This window comes from Diceros bicornis, chromosome X, assembly GCF_020826845.1.
Source record: "Diceros bicornis minor isolate mBicDic1 chromosome X, mDicBic1.mat.cur, whole genome shotgun sequence".
Classification (NCBI taxonomy): domain Eukaryota; kingdom Metazoa; phylum Chordata; class Mammalia; order Perissodactyla; family Rhinocerotidae; genus Diceros; species Diceros bicornis.
Window position 1 is genome coordinate 90,708,554 of NC_080781.1, and position 20,484 is coordinate 90,729,037.

At 35.0% G+C, this 20,484-nt stretch overlaps 1 protein-coding gene across 4 annotated transcripts in view; it reads left to right on the top strand.

Annotated features, from left to right (window-relative positions):
- DIAPH2 (diaphanous related formin 2) overlaps positions 1-20,484 on the top strand; it is an 836,961-nt gene that overhangs the window by 251,724 nt on the left and 564,753 nt on the right. For all 4 annotated transcript variants that reach the window (XM_058536303.1, XM_058536305.1, XM_058536306.1 and 1 more), the window contains 4 exons: positions 1,338-1,402; positions 4,389-4,493; positions 9,470-9,760; positions 11,379-11,493. In XM_058536303.1, coding sequence (XP_058392286.1) covers positions 1,338-1,402; positions 4,389-4,493; positions 9,470-9,760; positions 11,379-11,493 — 576 coding nt within the window. The remainder of the gene's footprint in view (positions 1-1,337; positions 1,403-4,388; positions 4,494-9,469; positions 9,761-11,378; positions 11,494-20,484) is intronic.

Genomic DNA, 20,484 nt, shown 5'->3' on the forward strand with positions numbered 1-20,484 from the left:
TTCCCTGCCTAAATCTTTCCAATGCCTTCCCATTGAAATTTAAATCAAAATCATAACCAACCATTGCCAGCACAGCACAGGTCTGACCCCTCTATGATCTCATAATTTTTCAGTTTCCTCATTAGTTGCCTTGCTCTAGACACACAGTTCTTTTTTAAAAAAAAGAAAAAACTTTACTGAGGTATATTTGGCATAAGGAAAACTACCCGTATTTAAAGTATATGATTTGATAAATTTTGATATTTGTATGTACATTTAAAACTATCATCGAAGTCAAGATAATAAACATGTCTATCACCCCCTAAAGTTTTTGCATTCTCCTTTGTAGTCTCTCCTTCCCATGCATCCCCACCTCTCCCCATCCTGAGACTGTCACTGATCTGCTTTCTCTTACTATGGATTAATTTCATCTTCTAAAATTTTATATAAATAGAACATACAGCATGTACGGTCTTTTTGTCTGTCTTCTTTCATTCAGCATAATTCTTTTGAGATTCATTCATGTTGTTGTATTGCATGTATCAGTAGTTCATTATTTTTTATAACTGAGTAGTAGTCCAGCGTATGGGTGTACTGCAGTTTGTTTATATATTTACTTGATGGACATTTGGGTTCTTTCCAGTTTTTGGCTAAATAAATCTGCTATGAATATTCATATACAAATTTGGGTATAGATGTATGTTTTCATTTCTTTTGGGTAAATAAATAGGTATGGAATGGCTAGGTACAGAATAGACTGTATATGTTATAATGAGAATATTGCCTAAAAGAGGTTCTTCAGTTATTTATATTCGGGAGTGTCTGATTAGACCCAAGAATTTTGATGTTTGTTTCCTTATTTACATAATACGTCTGCCCCAGATCAGAAGTTGTTCAAGTGAAATCTTTCTTTAGGAAGCCTGAATTAATAAATGTTATTATATCTCCCCCTCTAGCCTTATTTTAAGGGTCATTTTGATTCTTAATAATCTTAAGCATAGCTTCTTTGGCACTTGCCCACCCATAATAAACTACAAAAATTTTTTTTAAAGAATTCTAAAATTGTTGAAGTTCAAAAATAATTCAATACCTTTAAAAGGATGATGAATTAGTCAAATATATTCTTGGATACTTGTTTTTGTGCCTGAACAGTACTATCATTGAATTCAGATTCAGTTAGTATGCAATAGAAAGAAAACATGGTAGTTTATGTTTTATGTGTAGTATAAGTCAATTTCTCTTTAATAGCAGTTGACATAAAAATGATAGTCTACATAGTAGAGTTATAGGCTGGCAGCCATCTTTTTCCTAGAGATCCAATGCAATAAGTTCTAATCATTTTTGGTCAATCTTAATAGATTCTTGTGTGAACAAGGCAAAAGTTGAAGAAAGTGAACAAAAAGCAGTGGAATTTTCAAAGAAGGTAAGGCTTATAAAATATCAGCTATAATTTTTAAATTTATAATTTAATCACAACACATATTCTACCTTGTTTGTTTATGTGAGGCCTTATAAATGTTGTTTCAGTTATGTAGTGCTTTATGTTTCTGGATTTAGAATAACCACAGAATATGGATTTCTTTCTTGATAAGATAAGGTTGCTATTGGTCCCTCTTCATCACCTTTAATCCATTATGAAAGAAAAACATTAGCCATATTCTATTAAAGTGGTAAATGAAATAAAATTAGGTTGCTGGAAGGATGTAGTTAGAAGAAATCAACGAAAATACATTCCCCCATTGCTTTCCTTCAGCTCTCATTGACAATAGGTAGCTCCTGGGAGACCTGTGAGCTGTTTAGCTAGTGTTATCTGTGTTATGCTCTTTCAAGTCAGTGCTATTGATAGCAACAGAATGATGCAATGGTTTTTTTCTCTCTGCTTAGACTTATCTTTGAATTTTATAATTACCATTTTTATATGATGCTGCTACTTCAGGTAGGCTTGGTGGAATTTGAAGTTCCCCTTTCTTTGTGTGTTAATGCCTTATGTAAATGCCAGCTTTATGAATATCTCAATTTTATTTAGATCTCAGATTGTCTTTTCCTTGTTTCATGAAAGATACTATAATTTTATTAGCTTCTACCGAAAGTTGCATTTTTCTGTTCTAGACGCTATGAAGCATTAGTATAGTATTTCTCTTCTGTTGGTGGCAGGGAGAAGGATTGAAGCACAAGTCTAAAAGCTCTCCAGTTTTCAGCCTTCTGACAGCAAGATAAAGTCCTTACATATTGCTGTCTCTTCAAAGTTATGACTTACCTTGGAGATTAGATAATCACTTTTGCTATCACTCCAGAAATTATAGACTATTACTGAAGTTACTTCAGGGCATCTGAAGAAATGTCTTTGCTCTTTCAGTTATAGAATAGATTTTAAGAGCTTGAGCATAAAATGTTTGTGTGAAGCTGTCATTTTTATTGGTGAAAGAAAATGCACGCTTTTTGATTAATAGACCTTTATATTTCTAATGTTCTTGTTTTAAATAGCACATTTAAAATTCCCTTGGAAAATCTTAGAATCTCCTTAATTTTTCACTAGCACTGTATTAGACACCACAAGACGGAGCAAATTATGATGATCTATCTGGTAAAATTTTCTGTAGGCATATATTATGGGAAAAGGAGTCCTAAAATAGTAAAAAAGAAATTGCAGTGTTTGATGCTTTATTCTAATCACCAACATTTAGAATGAAAACATGTATGGTCTCCCAGTGGTTCTCTGCATGACTTCTCTTATTCTGGGTGATTTTAAGAGGCCATATAAAGTAGTAAAAATCAAAAAAGGAGGGGAGTAGCTAGAATGAGAAGCAGTAGTTGTAAGATCTGATCTTTGCTTTTCCACTAATTAGCTGTGACTTTAAGTATGCCACTGACTCTTCTTGGATCTTAGTTTCTTTGTCATTAAAAGGAGAGGACAAGTTTAGCGGGCGTGTAAGATGTCTTCCAGCTCTTGTTTCTATGTTTCATAGTCTACGTGTTTGCAGATTAAGATCATTTTAAATTACAAGCAGAAACATTGTGTGCCTCTCTTCAAATGTACTAATAAACCATTTGTAGAGGAAAATTGTGAGCAGTGTGCTTGGGTAGATACCATGCTTGAGAAGCACACAGGAGAAGCTAACTTTGGGAGGGAGGACGAGAGTATAGAATCACATAAATCTTAACACGGATAGTAGTGAAGTTGAAAAAGCTCCATCCTCTCAGTGAACTAGGAAACAAGGTCATTTATTGACTCTGAAGGATCTCGGATGGGTTTGAAATATAAAGAGATTAGAGATGATTTGGACCAAACTTTGTGAGACATTTTCCTGGGACTCAAGTAGAGATGAACAAAATGATTAATGAAGTAGTATTTCAGGTTTGACCCAAACACTATTATTATCCAATTTGCTTAACCAATCTTTCTTCAGAGTTGGATCTGGATGGCATTTTATAATTCCCAAAGGTCAAATCTACTATGAGGATGAATATTTATTAACAGTGAACAACTTTTTTGTTGTTCTGCTAACTCAAAAGACAATTCTAGACAGTAAGATATATCACTTTTAGAAACAGAAATACTATCATTGGAATAATGTATAGATTTCTAAAATGACTTGATGTGATATTGACAATAAAGGGCAAATGCTCTATAGCTGAACATAAGCAGTATTCACTCTATGTATGCAGGCTTGTTTGGGACTGCTTAGAGCCCTGACTGAGGTAAGGGCTGGGCAGGATGCAGTGAATGGATATTCACCATTCAGATGGTCTCTTTGGCTTTGCATTATCGTAATTTAACCTCTCATTTTCCCTCTTATAACATTTTATACAAATGTTTTGGTTAACCATCTGAAGGAGAATGCCATCTGCCATATACCATCCTAATGTTAGATTTTGTGGAGCCCCAGTTTTTGGATGCTAAGTAATTAAGATTATAATAGAAATATTCTAATTTGTATTAATGTACATCCATTTGAGTGTTCTAAATGTGCAATCTCGTTTCAAAATTAAATATAGTTAAGAAGTTGAACTGCTTGATGGCTAATTTTTGTTTCATTTTCTAATTCAATAAACTTAAAAGTATGGGATAAAACACTAAAAAAACATGATTAATTCTAAAGCCTAACTTTCAATAACAAAACAATAAAGATGTCCATTGTATGTGAAGAGAGACTTCTCAGTCCACCCTTTTAAAAATTTGTTTTGTATATTTTTTTCCAGAAGTAAAAATTGGTTTGTTTACCTTGGGTTGGGGGCATATTTCTTCACCACAAGCAATACCCCACTCCCCATAGGGGTGCTTAATTGTCATGAAAATAATCAAGAGGTCTGATTTTCTGAGTGACTTGGGAATTCAGCAAAGCAGGAGTCACTCCACTTAGTTAATTCTCAAAACTATATTATTACATTTATGGTGGTGTTCATTGCAGTTCGATGAAGAATTCACAGCTCGACAGGAAGCTCAAGCTGAGCTTCAAAAAAGAGAAGAAAAAATCAAAGAGCTTGAAACAGAAATCCAGCAACTTCGAACCCAGGTAATGAAACAAGATATAGACTTGGTGTCATGTCACAGTGAGTTTGATGGTAGAAAATTATCTTGTTAGATGGAAGGAAAAACGTGACCAGAAGCAGACTTTTTGGCTGTTTCACGTTTTAGTTGAAATAACTCCGCAGATTTGATTTTCTAGGACAATAAATCATTTTAATATTTGGATAAAAATAAGGCGTTAGTTGCTTAAACTGCTTAGAATATTTTTAATGGAATATTTTATACCAGCAAAACTGTTTCTGACATGAAATTTTCATGATGATTTGAAAAATTGGATGCATAGTATTTTCTTTCAAAAAGAATGTGGAAATGCTCCTTCATTTTAATTATCCCAAAAGCTTTTTGAGATCTCTTTAAATCTTGACTACCATAATTTCAAAACCTAGGAACTTTTACATTTCCGAAACCTACATTCCCTATGATGAAAAGCTCCCATATACACTTTAAATGTTAAGTATGGTGTCTAAATTTTAGAACTGATTAAGTACTCTCAACGCATTTTATGTTTTAAATGAATATTAAGAAATAGAAGATTACCTCTTAACATAGTGGATGCTCAGTAGGTGTTTCTTGATTCACTAGGTTTGTTTCCATCAGTCTACTGAAAAACGAGTTCAAAACTCACCAATGAACTCCAAATTAGCCAATGCAGTGGCCTTTTCCTACCCTTAGCCTGTTTCACTTATCTGTAATATTTGATAATTTCTTTTCACTGAACTTTCTTTCTCCTTTTTTGTATCATCTGACTTCCCTTTTGACATCTCTGAGAACTTAGTTTCCCTTTATGTTTTTGCCCCCCCGACATGGTGACATTCCCCAATGTTCTGTCCTCTGCTCTTTTCTCTGTATCTCCTTGCACTAATATCCCATTTAGCAACATAAATTTAAATGTCACTTGTTAGTAGGTGTCAAGTCTCCGGAGTTTGTCGTATATTTCCAGCTGTTGATTAGCTCTCCCTCCCCATATTGAAATCAAACCCGTTATTTGTAGTCACTCTCTTTCCTCAAACCAGGTTGGCCTCCATTCTTGTTTAAATTTTACCACCAATTTTTTTGATAGTAAAGCTAGAATTTCTTTGCCTTTTCCCTGCCCCACCACCTGACAAATTAAGCTGGTCACTGTTTTATGTCAGTTCTTTCTCCGACTCTTTTTTCCCTTGCATCAAAACCCAGAATCCTCCAGGGCCACTCTGTCATTATCTCCTGCCTGGAATATTACAATTATTTCCTAACTTTTCCCCCTGCCTGTAGTCTCTTCCTCCTCAAATTTATCCTTTATGTCTGTGGCAAATTAATCTTCTGAAAACACTGCCCTGATTATTGTCACTCTGGGCTTTAATATGTTCAGTGGTTGCCCGTTGCATTCAGGATTAAATAAAAATCTGCTTACCAGGAATTTGAAGGCCTTCTATCCTGGGCTCCTTTATCTCATCTCCCCTTTGCAGCCTGGTCCCTGACTGCTACCCTAACTGCAGCCTCTGTTGCAGTTAAGTCACCTTTTCTCCCTTCACATTTAGAATTTACTGTCTCCACACTTTTCCTTCTGCCGGCATTTCTCAGACATTAGTTACAGACATGCTAATAGGTTTGTCATGAGGAAAACATTCCGTAGTCCAATAAATTTGGTACACTTGAAATTTTACTCTTGGATATTCACAATATTCATTAGCATATTAAAGGGTCTGAGATGTGCTACATTGAAGAAACTTGTCTAATTCTTTTTCGTACAGCTTTCCCAAACTCATTTACCACAGAACCTTTTATCTCAGACCACCTATGAACATCTCCTGGAAAATAGTGTTTTCATGGAACTTAGTTGAGAAATGCTAAATTATGTTATTCTCTGTCAGAAATGCCCTCCCTTGCTCATATGTGCCTACGAAATAATCCTTTAAGGATAGGCTCAGTAAGACATGCTTTGGAAAGCTTCGCCAAAAACTTGGTTAGGGAATTTCTCTGAACTTCTATATCACTTTTGTAGACCACTCATATCGTATTTGTGTGCCTGCTTTATTTCTTCCACTTGTGCATAAGCACCTTGAGGACAGTGTCTTTACTTATTATTCTTATTCAAGGCCCTGCTGCACCTACCATTTAGTCCTTTAGTGAGTAGTTGGTTATTTATTATTAAATTAACTGATCTGTAAAAGTGCAGAGTCACACAGTCCTTTCTAGTGCACACAAAATTGTGTCAAATATTAAATTATTCATTTGCCATATTCAATTCTCAATACTCTATTGTAGCTAATTTAATTTTTCTATCCCTAATTGTTCATGGGAGGGAAGAAAAGGGCTCATATGATTTGATTTTTAAAGGCTGGTGGCATTTAATATAAATGTTTGAGATTCTTTATAAAATTTGTAAAATATGTATTTAACTTGAGTAAAATCTTATGTTAAAGTAATAGCATTTTTTATGGTTGCACAAGTTTCATATCATAAATATGATCTAGGGCCGGCCCTGTGGCTTAGCGGTTAAGTGCGCACGCTCGGCTGCTGGCGGCCAGGGTTTGGATCCTGGGCGTGCACCAACCCACCGCTTCTCCCCGGCCATGCTGAGGCTGCGTCCCACATACAGCAACTAGAAGGATGTGCAGCTATGACATACAACTATCTACTGCGGCTTTGGGGGGAAAAATAAATAAATAAAATCTTTAAAAAAAAAATATATCTAATAGAGGCAAAATTTGATGTTTACAAACACGTATTACTTTAACTTTGCTGTCTATTAATAAAAAGCGGGATATACATTTTAACTTTAAAATTATTCAACAAATCCATTTATATACAAAACTCGTAGGGTAAATTACTAATTTCCTGAACTTTTCAGGAAAATTGTTTTAATTTTCCCCAGAATTTATTTGGTTTCCATCAGATTGTTTTCTATAATTTTGTTGCAGTAAAAATAAAATTAAAGGAATTTTGCATATTGCAATTTATTTATTTATTTTTGTGAGGAAGATCAGCCCTGAGCTAACATCTGCCAATCCTCCTCCTTTTGCTGAGGAAGACTGGCCCTGGGCTAACATCCGTGCCCATCTTCCTCTACTTTATATGGGACGCCGCCTCAGCATGGCTTGCCAAGCGGCCTGGGATGCGAACTGGCACACCCCGGGCCGCTGCAGCAGAACGCGAGCACCTAACCGCTTGCGCCACCAGGCTGGCCCCAGAGTTTTGCATATTTTAATCCCATCTTTAATTCTTTCCAGTCTCAGGAGAGGATTGCATTCCAGGAGAGGATTGTCATTTGCAAAGTATATAAACACTTTTGATGCATATATATGTGTATATATATATGTATACACACACACACACAAACATTCAGATATGTGAATAAAATATTTGGGCAGGCACATTGAATATTATGAGAAACATTTCCATGATCTTATCTACTTAGGATTGCTAATTTTTAATATTCTGATAAATAGACCAGTTCTTTAAATTGATTTTCCAAAAATATGCTTCAATTTATTTATTTTCTAAAGATATTTCTAAGTTTTGTTCGCACTATTAAGTAGTCCAAGTAGGAAATTCATATTAGTAAAGATAAGAAGACTTTCTCCCCAAATAAAAATAACACTACACCAAGAAATTTCATTAGTTTTAAGCCATTTATTCAGTTAATCTAATATCATATCTTGATTACAAAAGACATCCGTTCAGTGGTAGGAGTTTCTTAGGAATGTTTATAATATAATAAACAACTTTGCTTTTATATTCATTTATTTTGGAAAGTGACCCATTGTGATCAGTAATGGTTTAAAAAAACAAGTACAGATTAATCATCAAAAAAGTAGACAATATGGAATGCTGTGTTCTCCTTCATCTGTCATCCATTATCTAGAGAATGAGCTTGAAGTTACTTTCTTGTAGTAGAAATAAGTTATACTCTCCTCATAATCCAATCTGTGTAAATAATTCCCCTCATGGCAAATGACCCCATTCGTGAGGAGGCAGTCTGCTAAGGTGGCAAGAGGACTGCATTAGGTATGAGAAGAACCATATTCAAATCTTGATCACATTTCAGACTATGTGAGCTTTTGTTAGTCATCTAACTTTTGCAGTTCAGGTTCCTAATCTATAAGTGGTGAGATATAGGTGAGAGAAAAATACCCTACTTAGGGGCCGGCCCGGTGGCGTAGCGGTTAAGTGCGTGCGCTCCACTGCAGCGGCCCTGGGTTTGGATCCCTGGCGTGCACTGGCGCACCGCTCTTCAATGCCATGCTGTGGTGGTGTCCCATATAAAGTGGAGGAATATGGGCACGGATGTTAGCCTAGGGCCAGTCTTTCTCAGCAAAAAAAAAAGAAAAGAAAAGAAAAAAGGGAGGATTGGCAGATGTTAGCTCAGGGCTGATCTTCCTCACACACACACACACACACACACACAAAAATATGCTACCTACATTACATGGTTATAATAAGGATGAAAAGAAATAATAGATATAAACACATTGATAAACATATATTACTATGCAAATGGATGTTATTTAGTATTATTACTGGTATTAGAAGACAGCTAGGTGACTGGGGCTGCGAGACAGACTCTTTGTGTATAGCTAATTGGCCCCAAGGGAATCAAATCTATGACCTGGTATTAATTATCCCATATTCAAACCAACCAGTCTAACAGGCCCAAACCATATAGCACTTCTTCTTTGCATGTATTTTTAATGAAAGATAATTTTTCATTATTTTGGAGGAGTGTTTCACAAAATCTTTGAGGATGCCAACTTTCCTGGCATTAGTGTGTTAGCAGAAGTAGTCATTGTCCCAAGTTTATAATGCTCATCAAAAATCTATGCAAGTCTTTTTCATGTACTGTTAAGCCCTTAGACATTGCTAAATTAAATAAAGTGTATACGTGTAATCTTAAATAAATAAACCACAAATGTCTACTGATAAGTTTTCTTTGTTGCTATGTTTTACTGTAAGCGTTTACTCGTTGGATTATTTATATTTCAGGGACCCGGACTCTCAGGTTCAGCAGGAATTCCAGACCCCCCTCCTCCTCCACCTGTGTTGTCAGGTGTGGGGCCACCTCCACCCCCACCTCCACCAGCACCACCTCTGCTCAAAGGAGTTCTCCCTCCTCCTCCACCTCCTTTACCTGGTGTACCACAGCCACCCTCTTTGTTGGGGGGACCTCCTCCACCACCTCCTCCCCCAGGAGCACTACTTGATCTGCCGTATGGAATGAAGCAGAAAAAAATATATAAACCTGAGGTGTCCATGAAGAGAATCAACTGGTCAAAGGTAATCCTATGACTGAAGTTTTTTGGTTTTGTCTAGCCAGAGATGATTGTTAATATGTGAATAACTGTATTGCTACGTACGTGTATTATGTAATGTTTGAGAACATGACTGCTGACTCTTTTGCTTTCCTTTGTGAGTTCACCATCTTATGTTCATCTTTTAGTCTAGTACCTAGAGAATTGGAAAGTCCACTGATAATTTGAAATTAATGTAGAAGGCAAAAGGAAAATCAAAGTGAAATTGGTGTTAGAGAGTAATATACAAAATATATCACCGAATGAAAAATAATTTTGATTCTTTTACCATTGTTAACTTTAAGTACTATAACATTCTTAAATATAATCTTTTTTTATTATTGAGCCTTTTCATCTTGGTTATTTTTGTTCTTAGAGAATGATTTTTTTTAGTTTTAAGCTTTCAGATAGTGTTAAATAAGTGACAGGATTCAATAGTGACATAAGCTAATTGTTTTTTGATATGATGTATGAAAGTTTTTTCTTTTGAGTGTTATTTTGCTTTATTACTGTCAAATAATATGTCTTGTGAAAAGCTTATTATCAAGATTGACACAGTCTCCATTCACTAGGAACTAATCCTCTAATGAAAATACAATTACCCAGACCACCATTTGGGGAAATGACTTATCCAAGAACATACTTACAGTGATATTTGACAGTATCTACATAGTAAATTGGTTTGACCAGAATAATGGTTAAATCAATTTTAAAGTTAAGCATATAATTATGCTTTGTTCATAAGAGTAAATATGGTATAAATGGTTTGTGAAGAAAAGTTATTTTTTGTTAGGTACAATCCACCAAACTGTAAGATCCAGAAGCTGTTGGCCCAGTTATCTATGTGTTTAAATGTAATGATAATGTTAATTTAGCAATTAAGTGCACAGTGTAATGGTACTTACATATCACAAAGCATCATGATGTACTGGAAAATCAGCAGTTCTAATCTTGGGTTTCAGTGTAGTAGATAAGAGCGCAATTCTCTGGAGCTGCACTGCCTGGGTTTAAATTCCATCTTTGTCGTTTACTGGCTTGGGCAGCCACTTAACCTTTCTGGGGCTCAGTTTCCTCATCTTTAACATGGAGATAATAATAGGTCATCCTTCAAAGGATTATTGTGAAGATTAGATTAGATGAGTTAATATATGGAAATCACTTAAAACAGTACCCACACATAGTAGGAGATATGTGAGTGTCAGTTATTATGGTTATTGCCTTCAACCTAGTCAGTGAACATGGGGAGTTTACTTTTCTGAATCTCAGTTTCTTTATTTTTAAAAATCCAGGAGCAAGAACAATATGTATGAGTTGGAGGAGGGATTTACTAAATTATTTTTAAGAATCCTTCCAGTACAAGGTTTTTTAAAATATAGTTTGCTGTATGGCCTATTGCTATCGGGTGCCTTTTCTGTACACCAGTAGAATTCTGTGACTTTCCCAATAAACATTTACTTAAAAAGTGTTATTTTTTATAGATCCTAAAGTTGATTTAGTAGGTAGATGAATAAAGGGAATGTGATTCAACCTTGGTGACAGTGAATTCTCTGAAAAATTAAATACGAAGTTAATTTAGAAACTTATCTTTGTTATTTTTGTTTCAGATTGAACCCAGAGAATTATCTGAGAACTGTGTCTGGTTAAAAGTTAAGGAGGACAAGTTTGAAAATCCAGATCTCTTTGCAAAATTGGCACTGAATTTTGCTACCCAACTAAAAGGTACATTTTATTTTTTTAAATGTAAATTTCTTACTCTGATATATTGAATTCATTGCTTTGCTAAAAATTTCTAGTAATTTATGCACGTGTAATCCTTCCACGCTGGACAGAGTCAAACAAATAGATTATGTTTTAACCAGCAACTAAAGAAGGATAGCTCTTTTTCCTTTTAGTTTTCTTTTGTATAAATATTATTATTCACCTGAAAATATGAGTTTTATTTTTATAGTTTAATACCTGGATTATATCCCTCTATTATAAAGTTATCATTTTTACTGAGAAGCAAAGGAGATGAATTTGTTGATTCACCTTGTAAGAGAAAATAATGTAACAATACTAATGGCTCAAAAATTTTCATGAAATTGGAATAAGATTGGTGCCATAGTGTTTAAATAGTCTTTAACGTTGGTACTACTTATTAATTTGGTTTCCTAGGAAATTTTATAGTTTTTTCTGTAAGCAGATTTTCTGGAATAATATCAAAATCTAGTACCTAATAAGTGTATTTTACTGATTTGATAATAGAGTGCTTTGTTTATGATTAGATCCTTAACCTCTTGTGAATTTCACACATAATTTTGATACTATATAGGTAACTTCTCAATCTCATCATTAATTACTGTGAATTTTTGGTATTTTATTTTAACATTACTATTTTACTAATTATTGTAGAATTGATAGTTCAGTTAAGCATAAGATTTTTTCAGTCTGAATGAGTCTTTACAGCTAAGAAATTGATACATTCCATACTCTCACGCCCTTGGAATTAGCACCTTTACCATTCATTTGTCTGATTTGTCACAACATGCCGTAGAATGTGAGAATGTGAATTCTGGAAGATTCAGAGAGAGAGAGAGGTGAAAATTATTCCTTTTTAGCACTTCTATTCTATCTTGCACACCAGAGGTGCTTGTGCTGTATTTGTTGTTCCTTGTAGATTGAAGTTGACACACACACACACACACACACACACACACACACACAAATCTGGGGTGATTAGATTATTCTGAAGAATTTTGACAATGTAAAAAATTCCTGCCATTAGTTTTTTATTTTCCTTCTTATTTGCTATGGTAGACTTCACATTTAAAGGGTTCTTCAATTACTCCAGAGACTATTTGTTATAATTACTTTTTTAAATTGAAGAAGTGAAATATGCTTATATCAAGGTATTCATATAGTTAAAAAAAAAGTCATGATAAACATATTCCTTTAATCCCAGACTTACAGCTTCTTTTGCAGAGAAAACCACTCTTACTTGTATTTCTCGCATTGCTTCCTAGAAATAGTCTATGCCTCTAGAAGAAGATGCATATTTATCGTGTTTTGTTTTTTACGTCTTGCTGTTTTCACTTTATGTACTTGGGTATTATTCCATAATAGCTTGTGTTTATCTACTGTGCTCTTTTTACATAGTGCATGGAATTCTGTGGTATGGGCCTATCTTAATTTATTTAACCAATCCTCCATTAATGGATATTTAGATTAGTTTCAGTCTTGCTGTTTCAAGCAATGCTGCAGTGAACATGTATCTACATATACTTTTGTGCACCTAGAATCTATCTGTAGAATAAATTCTAGAAGCAAAATTCCTGGGTAAAATGCTGTGAATGTTTGTAATTTTGATAGATGTTACCAAATTGCCTTCCAAAGAGTTTGTGTCCCTTTGTATTGCCACTTAAAATATAAATGAGTATCTGTTTCCTCACAACCTTTGCCCATCTCAGAGGTGAAAATGGTAGATCATCCATGTTATAATTTTTACTTCTTAAATTAGGAGTGAAGTTGAGCAGCTTGTCTTTTCTTCATAGGCAATTTTAATTTCTTTTTCTGTGAAATTCTCCCTCCAGTTCTTTGAGCATTTTGTATCAAGTGGTTGCTCTTTTCCTTATTGATATATTTGTTTTGAGTCCCACAAGAATCATAGGTTTCATAAAATTTTTTTTTTTTAGAGATTTTATTTATTTATTTTTTCCCCCAAAGCCCCAGTAGATAGTTGTATGTCATAGCTGCACCTCCTTCTAGTTGCTGTATGTGGGACACGGCCTCAGCATGGCCGGAGAAGCCGTGCATCGGTACGCGCCCAGGATCCGAACCCAGGCCGCCAGCAGCGGAGCGCGCGCACTTAACCGCTAAGCCACGGGGCCAGCCCGGTTTCATAAAATTTTAGAGTTAGTCCGGACTTTAGAAGTGATGAAGTCCAGAATGTCTCTTTTACAAATGAAGGAAATGAAGTTTTGAGAGAAAGAAGTAAGTATAAAACCCATTAGAGAGCTTCTAAAGGTAGTGTGCTATAGTGGGAAAAGCCAGAGGAAATGGAGTCACACATATTTGCGTTCCAGCTGTGATACTTGTAACCTCTGAGACAGAATTCTTTCATCCATAAAATGAGTAGACTAATGTTTACCTAGTAGTGTTGTGAGAATTAAATAAGGTTATATATTTAAAGCACCCAGCACAGTGCTTGGTATAACAGGCACTTAATAAATATTAATTCTCCTTTTCCTTTCGTTTAACATGATGCTGTGTGTATGTGTGTGTTTTCTTTTAGTTATTGACGCTTAATACAACTGTTAATTCAGCAAGAGAATTTCCTGCTCTTCTGAGCAGCACTTGGTAGAGCCAATCAGTTACAATAGAAGCAGTTCTTCCTGAGGCTGCTAAAACCTAATCAAGCCAAAATAAAACTAAATGAAAATCATATAAAGGCTCTCATGTACTCACTGCTGAGAATACTGTATTTCCATTCCTCTTAACTCTGATTCTCTGAATTTTTTATATGATACTACTTCTACTATCTTAATTTTTATACTGGAGTACGAATCAGAGCACCATCAGTACCATTACTTTTACTAAGATTTACTTCTGAAGGGACATTTAAAGGAACAATTAAGCATCATTGCATATTCCAGACATGCATAATATAGCCAAAACAAATTTTAATGATACAAAACTGCCACTTGTTTTAATAACACTTAATAACTATCGATTGGCTTTACTGTAACAGCTGAAGTTCCTTGTCACTTGCAGTGCCTTGATTCATAATTTGATCAATAGGTGGCAGGATCAGTAAGAAATCAGCAGGAGACTCTGGCTCCAGTGAACCTGAACCCTGCTGCCCTAGCTTTCTGAGCTCCAGGGCACTGCTTTCTGCTGCTGTTTGCTGCTCACTTAGGTGCATTCCAGAAGGAGCAGCTCATTGTTTCTAAGACCTATTTTCAAAGCCCTTAGACCCAGTGTTCCAAAACCTCTGAGAAATTCCTCCTACTGCAGGGGGTTTCCAGAGCTCCTGTCTCTGTTCTCCCTAAATGCTTTGTAAAGCATTACCGGTCTATGTTTTAAGAAAATGTTTAACATGGGAGTTTAAAGTTTCTTCGGTTTGCTAAATAGAAAGAAGTTTTAAAATATACTAGTTCTGATACCTATACTAATTTATTTATTTATTTATTTATTTATTTATTTTATTTTATTTTTGGTGAGGAAGATTGACCCTGAGCTAACACCTGTTGCCAGTCTTCTTTTTGTTTGAGGAAGCCTGGCCCTGAGCTAACATCTGTGCACATCTTCCTCTATTTTTTTTTGTGGGGCACCACCACAGCATGGCTTGATGAGTGGTGTAGGTCCTCGCCTGGGATCCGAACCTGTGAACCCTGGGCCGCTGAAGTGGAGCAAGCCAAACTTAACCAATGCGCCACTGGGCTGGCCCCACCTGTAATATTTAAATGTGCAAATATTTATTATGTGCAAGTACCATCAAATTATACTTTCTATTTGAATTACTTATTCTTAGAGTTTTAGAGAAAATTATTTTTAATTTTCTATTCTAAACCAAATTATTTCTATTTTAGGAGAGAATGGATCTCTCACTTCATTTAGTTTATATTTGTAGAGTACCCACTATGTGCAAGATACTATACTAAATTAGAGAGAGAGAAATGAATAAGATCTTTTCCCTGCACCAGGGAACTCATCATCTAGTGAGGGAGAGAGGAAGAGGTACACTACATTTAGTCAAGTTATATTAAATGTTAGCACAGATATTTTTAAAAAGCCATAGGAGCAGAAAATGGAAATAGTTGATTTTGAGTAGGGCAAATGGAGATCCCAGAGGTGATATAATTTGAGCTGGGCCTTGAAATTTAAGTAGAATTTCAATAGAAGAAGAAAGAAAGAAAACATTCTAGGCAGAGAGCATCATTAGCAAAGTATGGTTGGGAGAGTGAAGTGCATACTGTGTTGAAAGCACGGCGTGTGGGGTTGGGACTTTTGGGTGAAGGTGGTAAGGTGAACTTTACACTGAGGAAATGGGCTTTTGTTCTTTAAGCCTTAGGGGCACAATAATTTGATGATTAACCACTGAGCAGGCCTTTGCCAGATAGATAGGTGATGGGAATTCACAGATAGGTTATGGAACATTGATTGTGAACATATACGAGTAGCCTAGGCAAGATATGATGGTATACTGACCAGTGCAAATTCTTAAGCTTAATCTCTAGGGTCTCTTCTAGTTCCCCATTCCTGTGTTTCCACGCTTATAATATTTAGGTTCTTCTTATAAGCCATAATGATGCTGTATGGCAAAATATATCTCAGAATGTTTTCTGGATTAATGAAAAAAATATATATATATGTTAGAGGCAGCTGGAAAAGACCCTATTAGTACTTTTGAATATACGTATGTGTAACTGTTGGAATTTGTAAATGTGTTTTATTTATTATTGGATTTGATGATATTTGGGGATATATAAACATCAAGGCTTCAATAATAGTGTTATTTTCCTTAAAAATCTGTAGTAATTATAGATAGCAGTGATATTATGTAAAAATTAAAGTAATGATGGTTAATATTAACTAAACTTGAAATAATAATAAAATATGTAGGTTATAACTGCTAATCCTAATTAGAATTCCTAGGGTTCTCTAGAGGTTTCAAGAAGAACAAAGATAGTGTGTGTGGAAATTGTAAGCAATTTCTTTGGCTTTAATGTTGCTTGGAGGAAATATAAGAAATAAACATGAGGTTAATAAAATTTAGCTTCTTCAATAATATATTTCTGTAGTGCAATTTGGCTTTAATAATAACAGAAAATTGAGGTGTTATAAATATTTCAAATGCATATAAATGTCATTTTGCAATGCTTGAAATATTGGACATAGCTTCAAAATTATGGTGGAACCGAGTTTGAAGATATATTTATGTAAAAGTACTTTTCCTCTGGCATCATATTTTAAATTGTGTTTCTTAGTCTTAGAATCAGCAGGCTGCTTTTGAAGATACCCACCCTTGTTTGGTTGCTTAATACAGTCTTCTATATTTAGTGAAGCAATGAAAAAACAAGAGTGGTAAAATTGAATTCATCTCTGTCTTTATAATATAGAAATTCTTGGAATTGACTTGAAAATAATGAGATGTCAATCTCAGAGTGCACACCCCCTATAAGATAGTGCTAAAGTGTCCTAAGAGACCTGGTGTCCCAACAAATAATTTGTCATCTTAATGACACAATATGCATGCTCTATTGTGTTAGCTTTAGTACATAAAGGAACAAACCGAGAAGGCTTACCCCTTTTGGGCAGCCAAGTAAAAGCCATACATAGCTGTATATAATTTCATCATTTTTACTATATCTAAATTCTTTGGACTTCTATATGTAAACTAACTGATCATCTTTGTCTATCACTTTACCAAAGCCTTTTTATTATGAACATTTTAAGTATTTTAACTTATGGTGACACATGTATACATTTCCAATTGGCATATGTTAACATTGAACAATCACCTCCTTTCTGTAGAAGAGGGAAAAAGGAATTTGTGAGCCAGAGATACATGCCATTGTTGAATTATAAGAGTCACTAATTGTAAGGAGAAATTGAGACAGTGTATCTTCAGCCTTGTGAATGAGTAGGCTTCAGAATGGCTCTATCTTTACATATTGGTGATGTATGGTGATTGTACGACTTCTGCTACTAACACCATCACTACTAATAACAATAATAATAGCAATCATAATAATAACATTAATAGCAATAATAGCACATTTGTTAAGCACTTACTGTAACCCAAGAGCTTCGCTAAGCATTTAAAAAAATTTACGTCTCATTTACTCCTCACACCAACCCTAGATACTATGATTATTGTTTTATAGGTGAAGGAACTGAGGTTTCGGGAGATTAAGCAATATGTCTTTTTCACATAGCTAGTAAGTGGCAAAGCTGAGGTTTGAACCCAGGTTTGTTCTTAATCACTTCCCTATGCTGTAACAATGACTTAATGGCTTTTATGCCCTTAGTAATTTGTGCGTTTTGTTGCATAGTTAACTGATCCCTTTTTAATGCTATAGTCTCACATATATTATCTTGTGAAATGTGTAATCCTATTATCCTGGCACCGAAGACAGTTCTTTAGAGCTTAAACCAAAGCTCGGAAGTTGTACCTTTATGGAAGGGAATAAGACTATTTTTTCTATGACTAAGATTTTTTATGCATTTTCTGCATAGAATCTATCATTTGTAGAGCATTGCTATGACTTGGGATCTGTCTCTTCTAATAATGAATGAAGTAATGTGATCTTCATGTCACTAGGCATTTGGTAAGGGTATATTAATATACATGGAATACATAAAATAATGAAATCAGCTTTTTACGGGGCTCCTTTGAGGTTAGCTTCATAACATTATAGACACCTTGTGTTATTTTAATATGACACTCTTTAGCTATGAGTTAGTGAGACTGTCTCTCTTGTTTCAGAAATTTTTGCTGATAAACGTATTGATTAGGCACAATAACAGGCGTTTAGTTGATAGCATTTACGATTCACACAGATACGCATTCACATTTAGAATCATTTTTTAGCTAAATTAGTTTTATTTTGGCAAATAGAAATTATTCACATTGAAATCCAGTGGAAATTTTTAACACAACTATATAAAACCACAAAGGGGTATGTTTTGTTCCAACTGTCTGTTGATGGCAATTAAACCAGTTCTAGAGTATACGTTGCACGATATAAGTAAGAATAAGAGGTTTATCTGATTTTTTAAAGAAATATTTAATTTAGAGAAGTTCATATCTGGTAGCTTTTCTAAGGCATTGTTTATAACTAATCCCTTTAGTCAATTAGGCCTTGTTGGTGACAGTAAATTTAATTCTTTCTTTTCAGTAGGTTATTCAGTATTATCTGGTTGTTACTTAGTTTTCCCTAATCCTAAACTATGCCTTTTGGTATTATTATTATTATCATTATTATAATTTTCATTCATGTCATTATTTTTAATTTTTTTGTTTTGCTTTTTTTAATTAGTTTTTTTCAGTTTTGTGATATAATTGACATATAATGTTGTATAAGTTTAGGGTGTACAGTATAATCATTTGATATACGTACATATTGCAAAGTGACGACTACAGTAAGTTTAGTTAACATCTATCACTTCACATAGTTACAGATTTTTTTTGTATGTGTGATGTGAACTTTTAAGATTTACTCTCTTAGCAACTTTAAAATGTGCAGGACAGTATTGTTAGCCATAGTCATCATGGTCTATATTGCATCACCAGAGCTTATTTATCTAATAACTGGAGGTTTGTACCTTTTCACCACCTCCACTCAATTCCCCCAATCCCCACCTCTTACCTCTGGCAACCACCAATCTCATCTCTGTTTCTATGAGTATATCATTATTTTAAAACAATGTTTAACGACTTATAAGATAGGTGTGTCAATTGAGTGAGCTGAATTTTTTTATTAGATCCCCTCCAGATACTATATGGGAGATGACCCAAGAAATCCAAAATTATAACTTAAGAATATCAGTTCCATTTTAACACATGCTTTTAGGAATACAATTGCACTTGAAAATAGGTTCATGTTTTTGTGCATGACTATCATGTTGAAAGAATTTTAACTTTTTTTTTGTTTTTTTTGCTGAGGAAGGTTCACCCTGAGCTAACATCTGTTGCCAATCTCCCTCTTTTTGCTCGAGGAGGATTTGCCCTGAGCTAACATCTGTGCCAGTCTTCCTTTATTTTGTATGTGGGTCGCTGCCACAGCATGGCTGCCAATGAGTGGTATATGTCTGCGCCTGGCAACCAAACCCGGGCTGCCAAAGTGGGGTGCACCAAACTTTACCACTAGGCCAAGAATTTTAACTTTTAATTTTATTGTTGTAGATGATGTTACTTACCTATAGCCACATAACAAATTATCCCAAAATTTAGCAGCTTAAAAGAACACACATTTATTTTCTCACAGTTTCAGGATTCTTGGCACAGCTGGGCTGAGTCCTCTGCCTCAAGGTCCCTCACCAGGCTGCACGTGAGGTGTTATCAGGGTTCTGGTCTTATCTAAAGGCTTGAGTGGGAAATGATTTGTTTTTAAGCCCACTCATGTGATTTTTGACAGCACTCAGTTTCTCCAGGGCTATTGGACTGAGGGTTTCCATTCTTGTTTGCTGCTTGTTATCCAGTTGCTGCCCTTAGTTCCCTGTTTCATGGGCCTCTCAGTAGGGTGGCTCACAAAAGGCAGTTTGCTTCATCAAAGAGTACATGCCAAGAAGGAGTGAAGAGAGAATGAAAGCAAAAAGGAAGTCAGTCATCGTTAGAAGCAATTAACTAGGTCCAGCCCTCACACACACGTGGGGAGAGGATTTCTCAAGGGCAGAAATACTAGGAGGCAGGGAACATTGGTAGCCATTTCAGAAGCTGCCTCCCACACAGATATATACAATTTGATTTCTCAATAATTACAAGTGCTATGACATCTCTCTCGTTGATGACTTCAACAGAATCCTAACTGGTCTATCTGCCTTCAGTCCTGTTTCCTTGTGATCAGTTTTCTACAACCTGATCAGAATTGTCTTTAAAGTGTAAATTATCATGGCACACCCATGCTTGGAACGTTTCACTGACTACACATTGTCTTCATGGGGACATCTAAACTCCTCCTCAGTCGTTTCAAGGTCATTTATCTCTTTATTTCCCCTAAATTGTCCTCA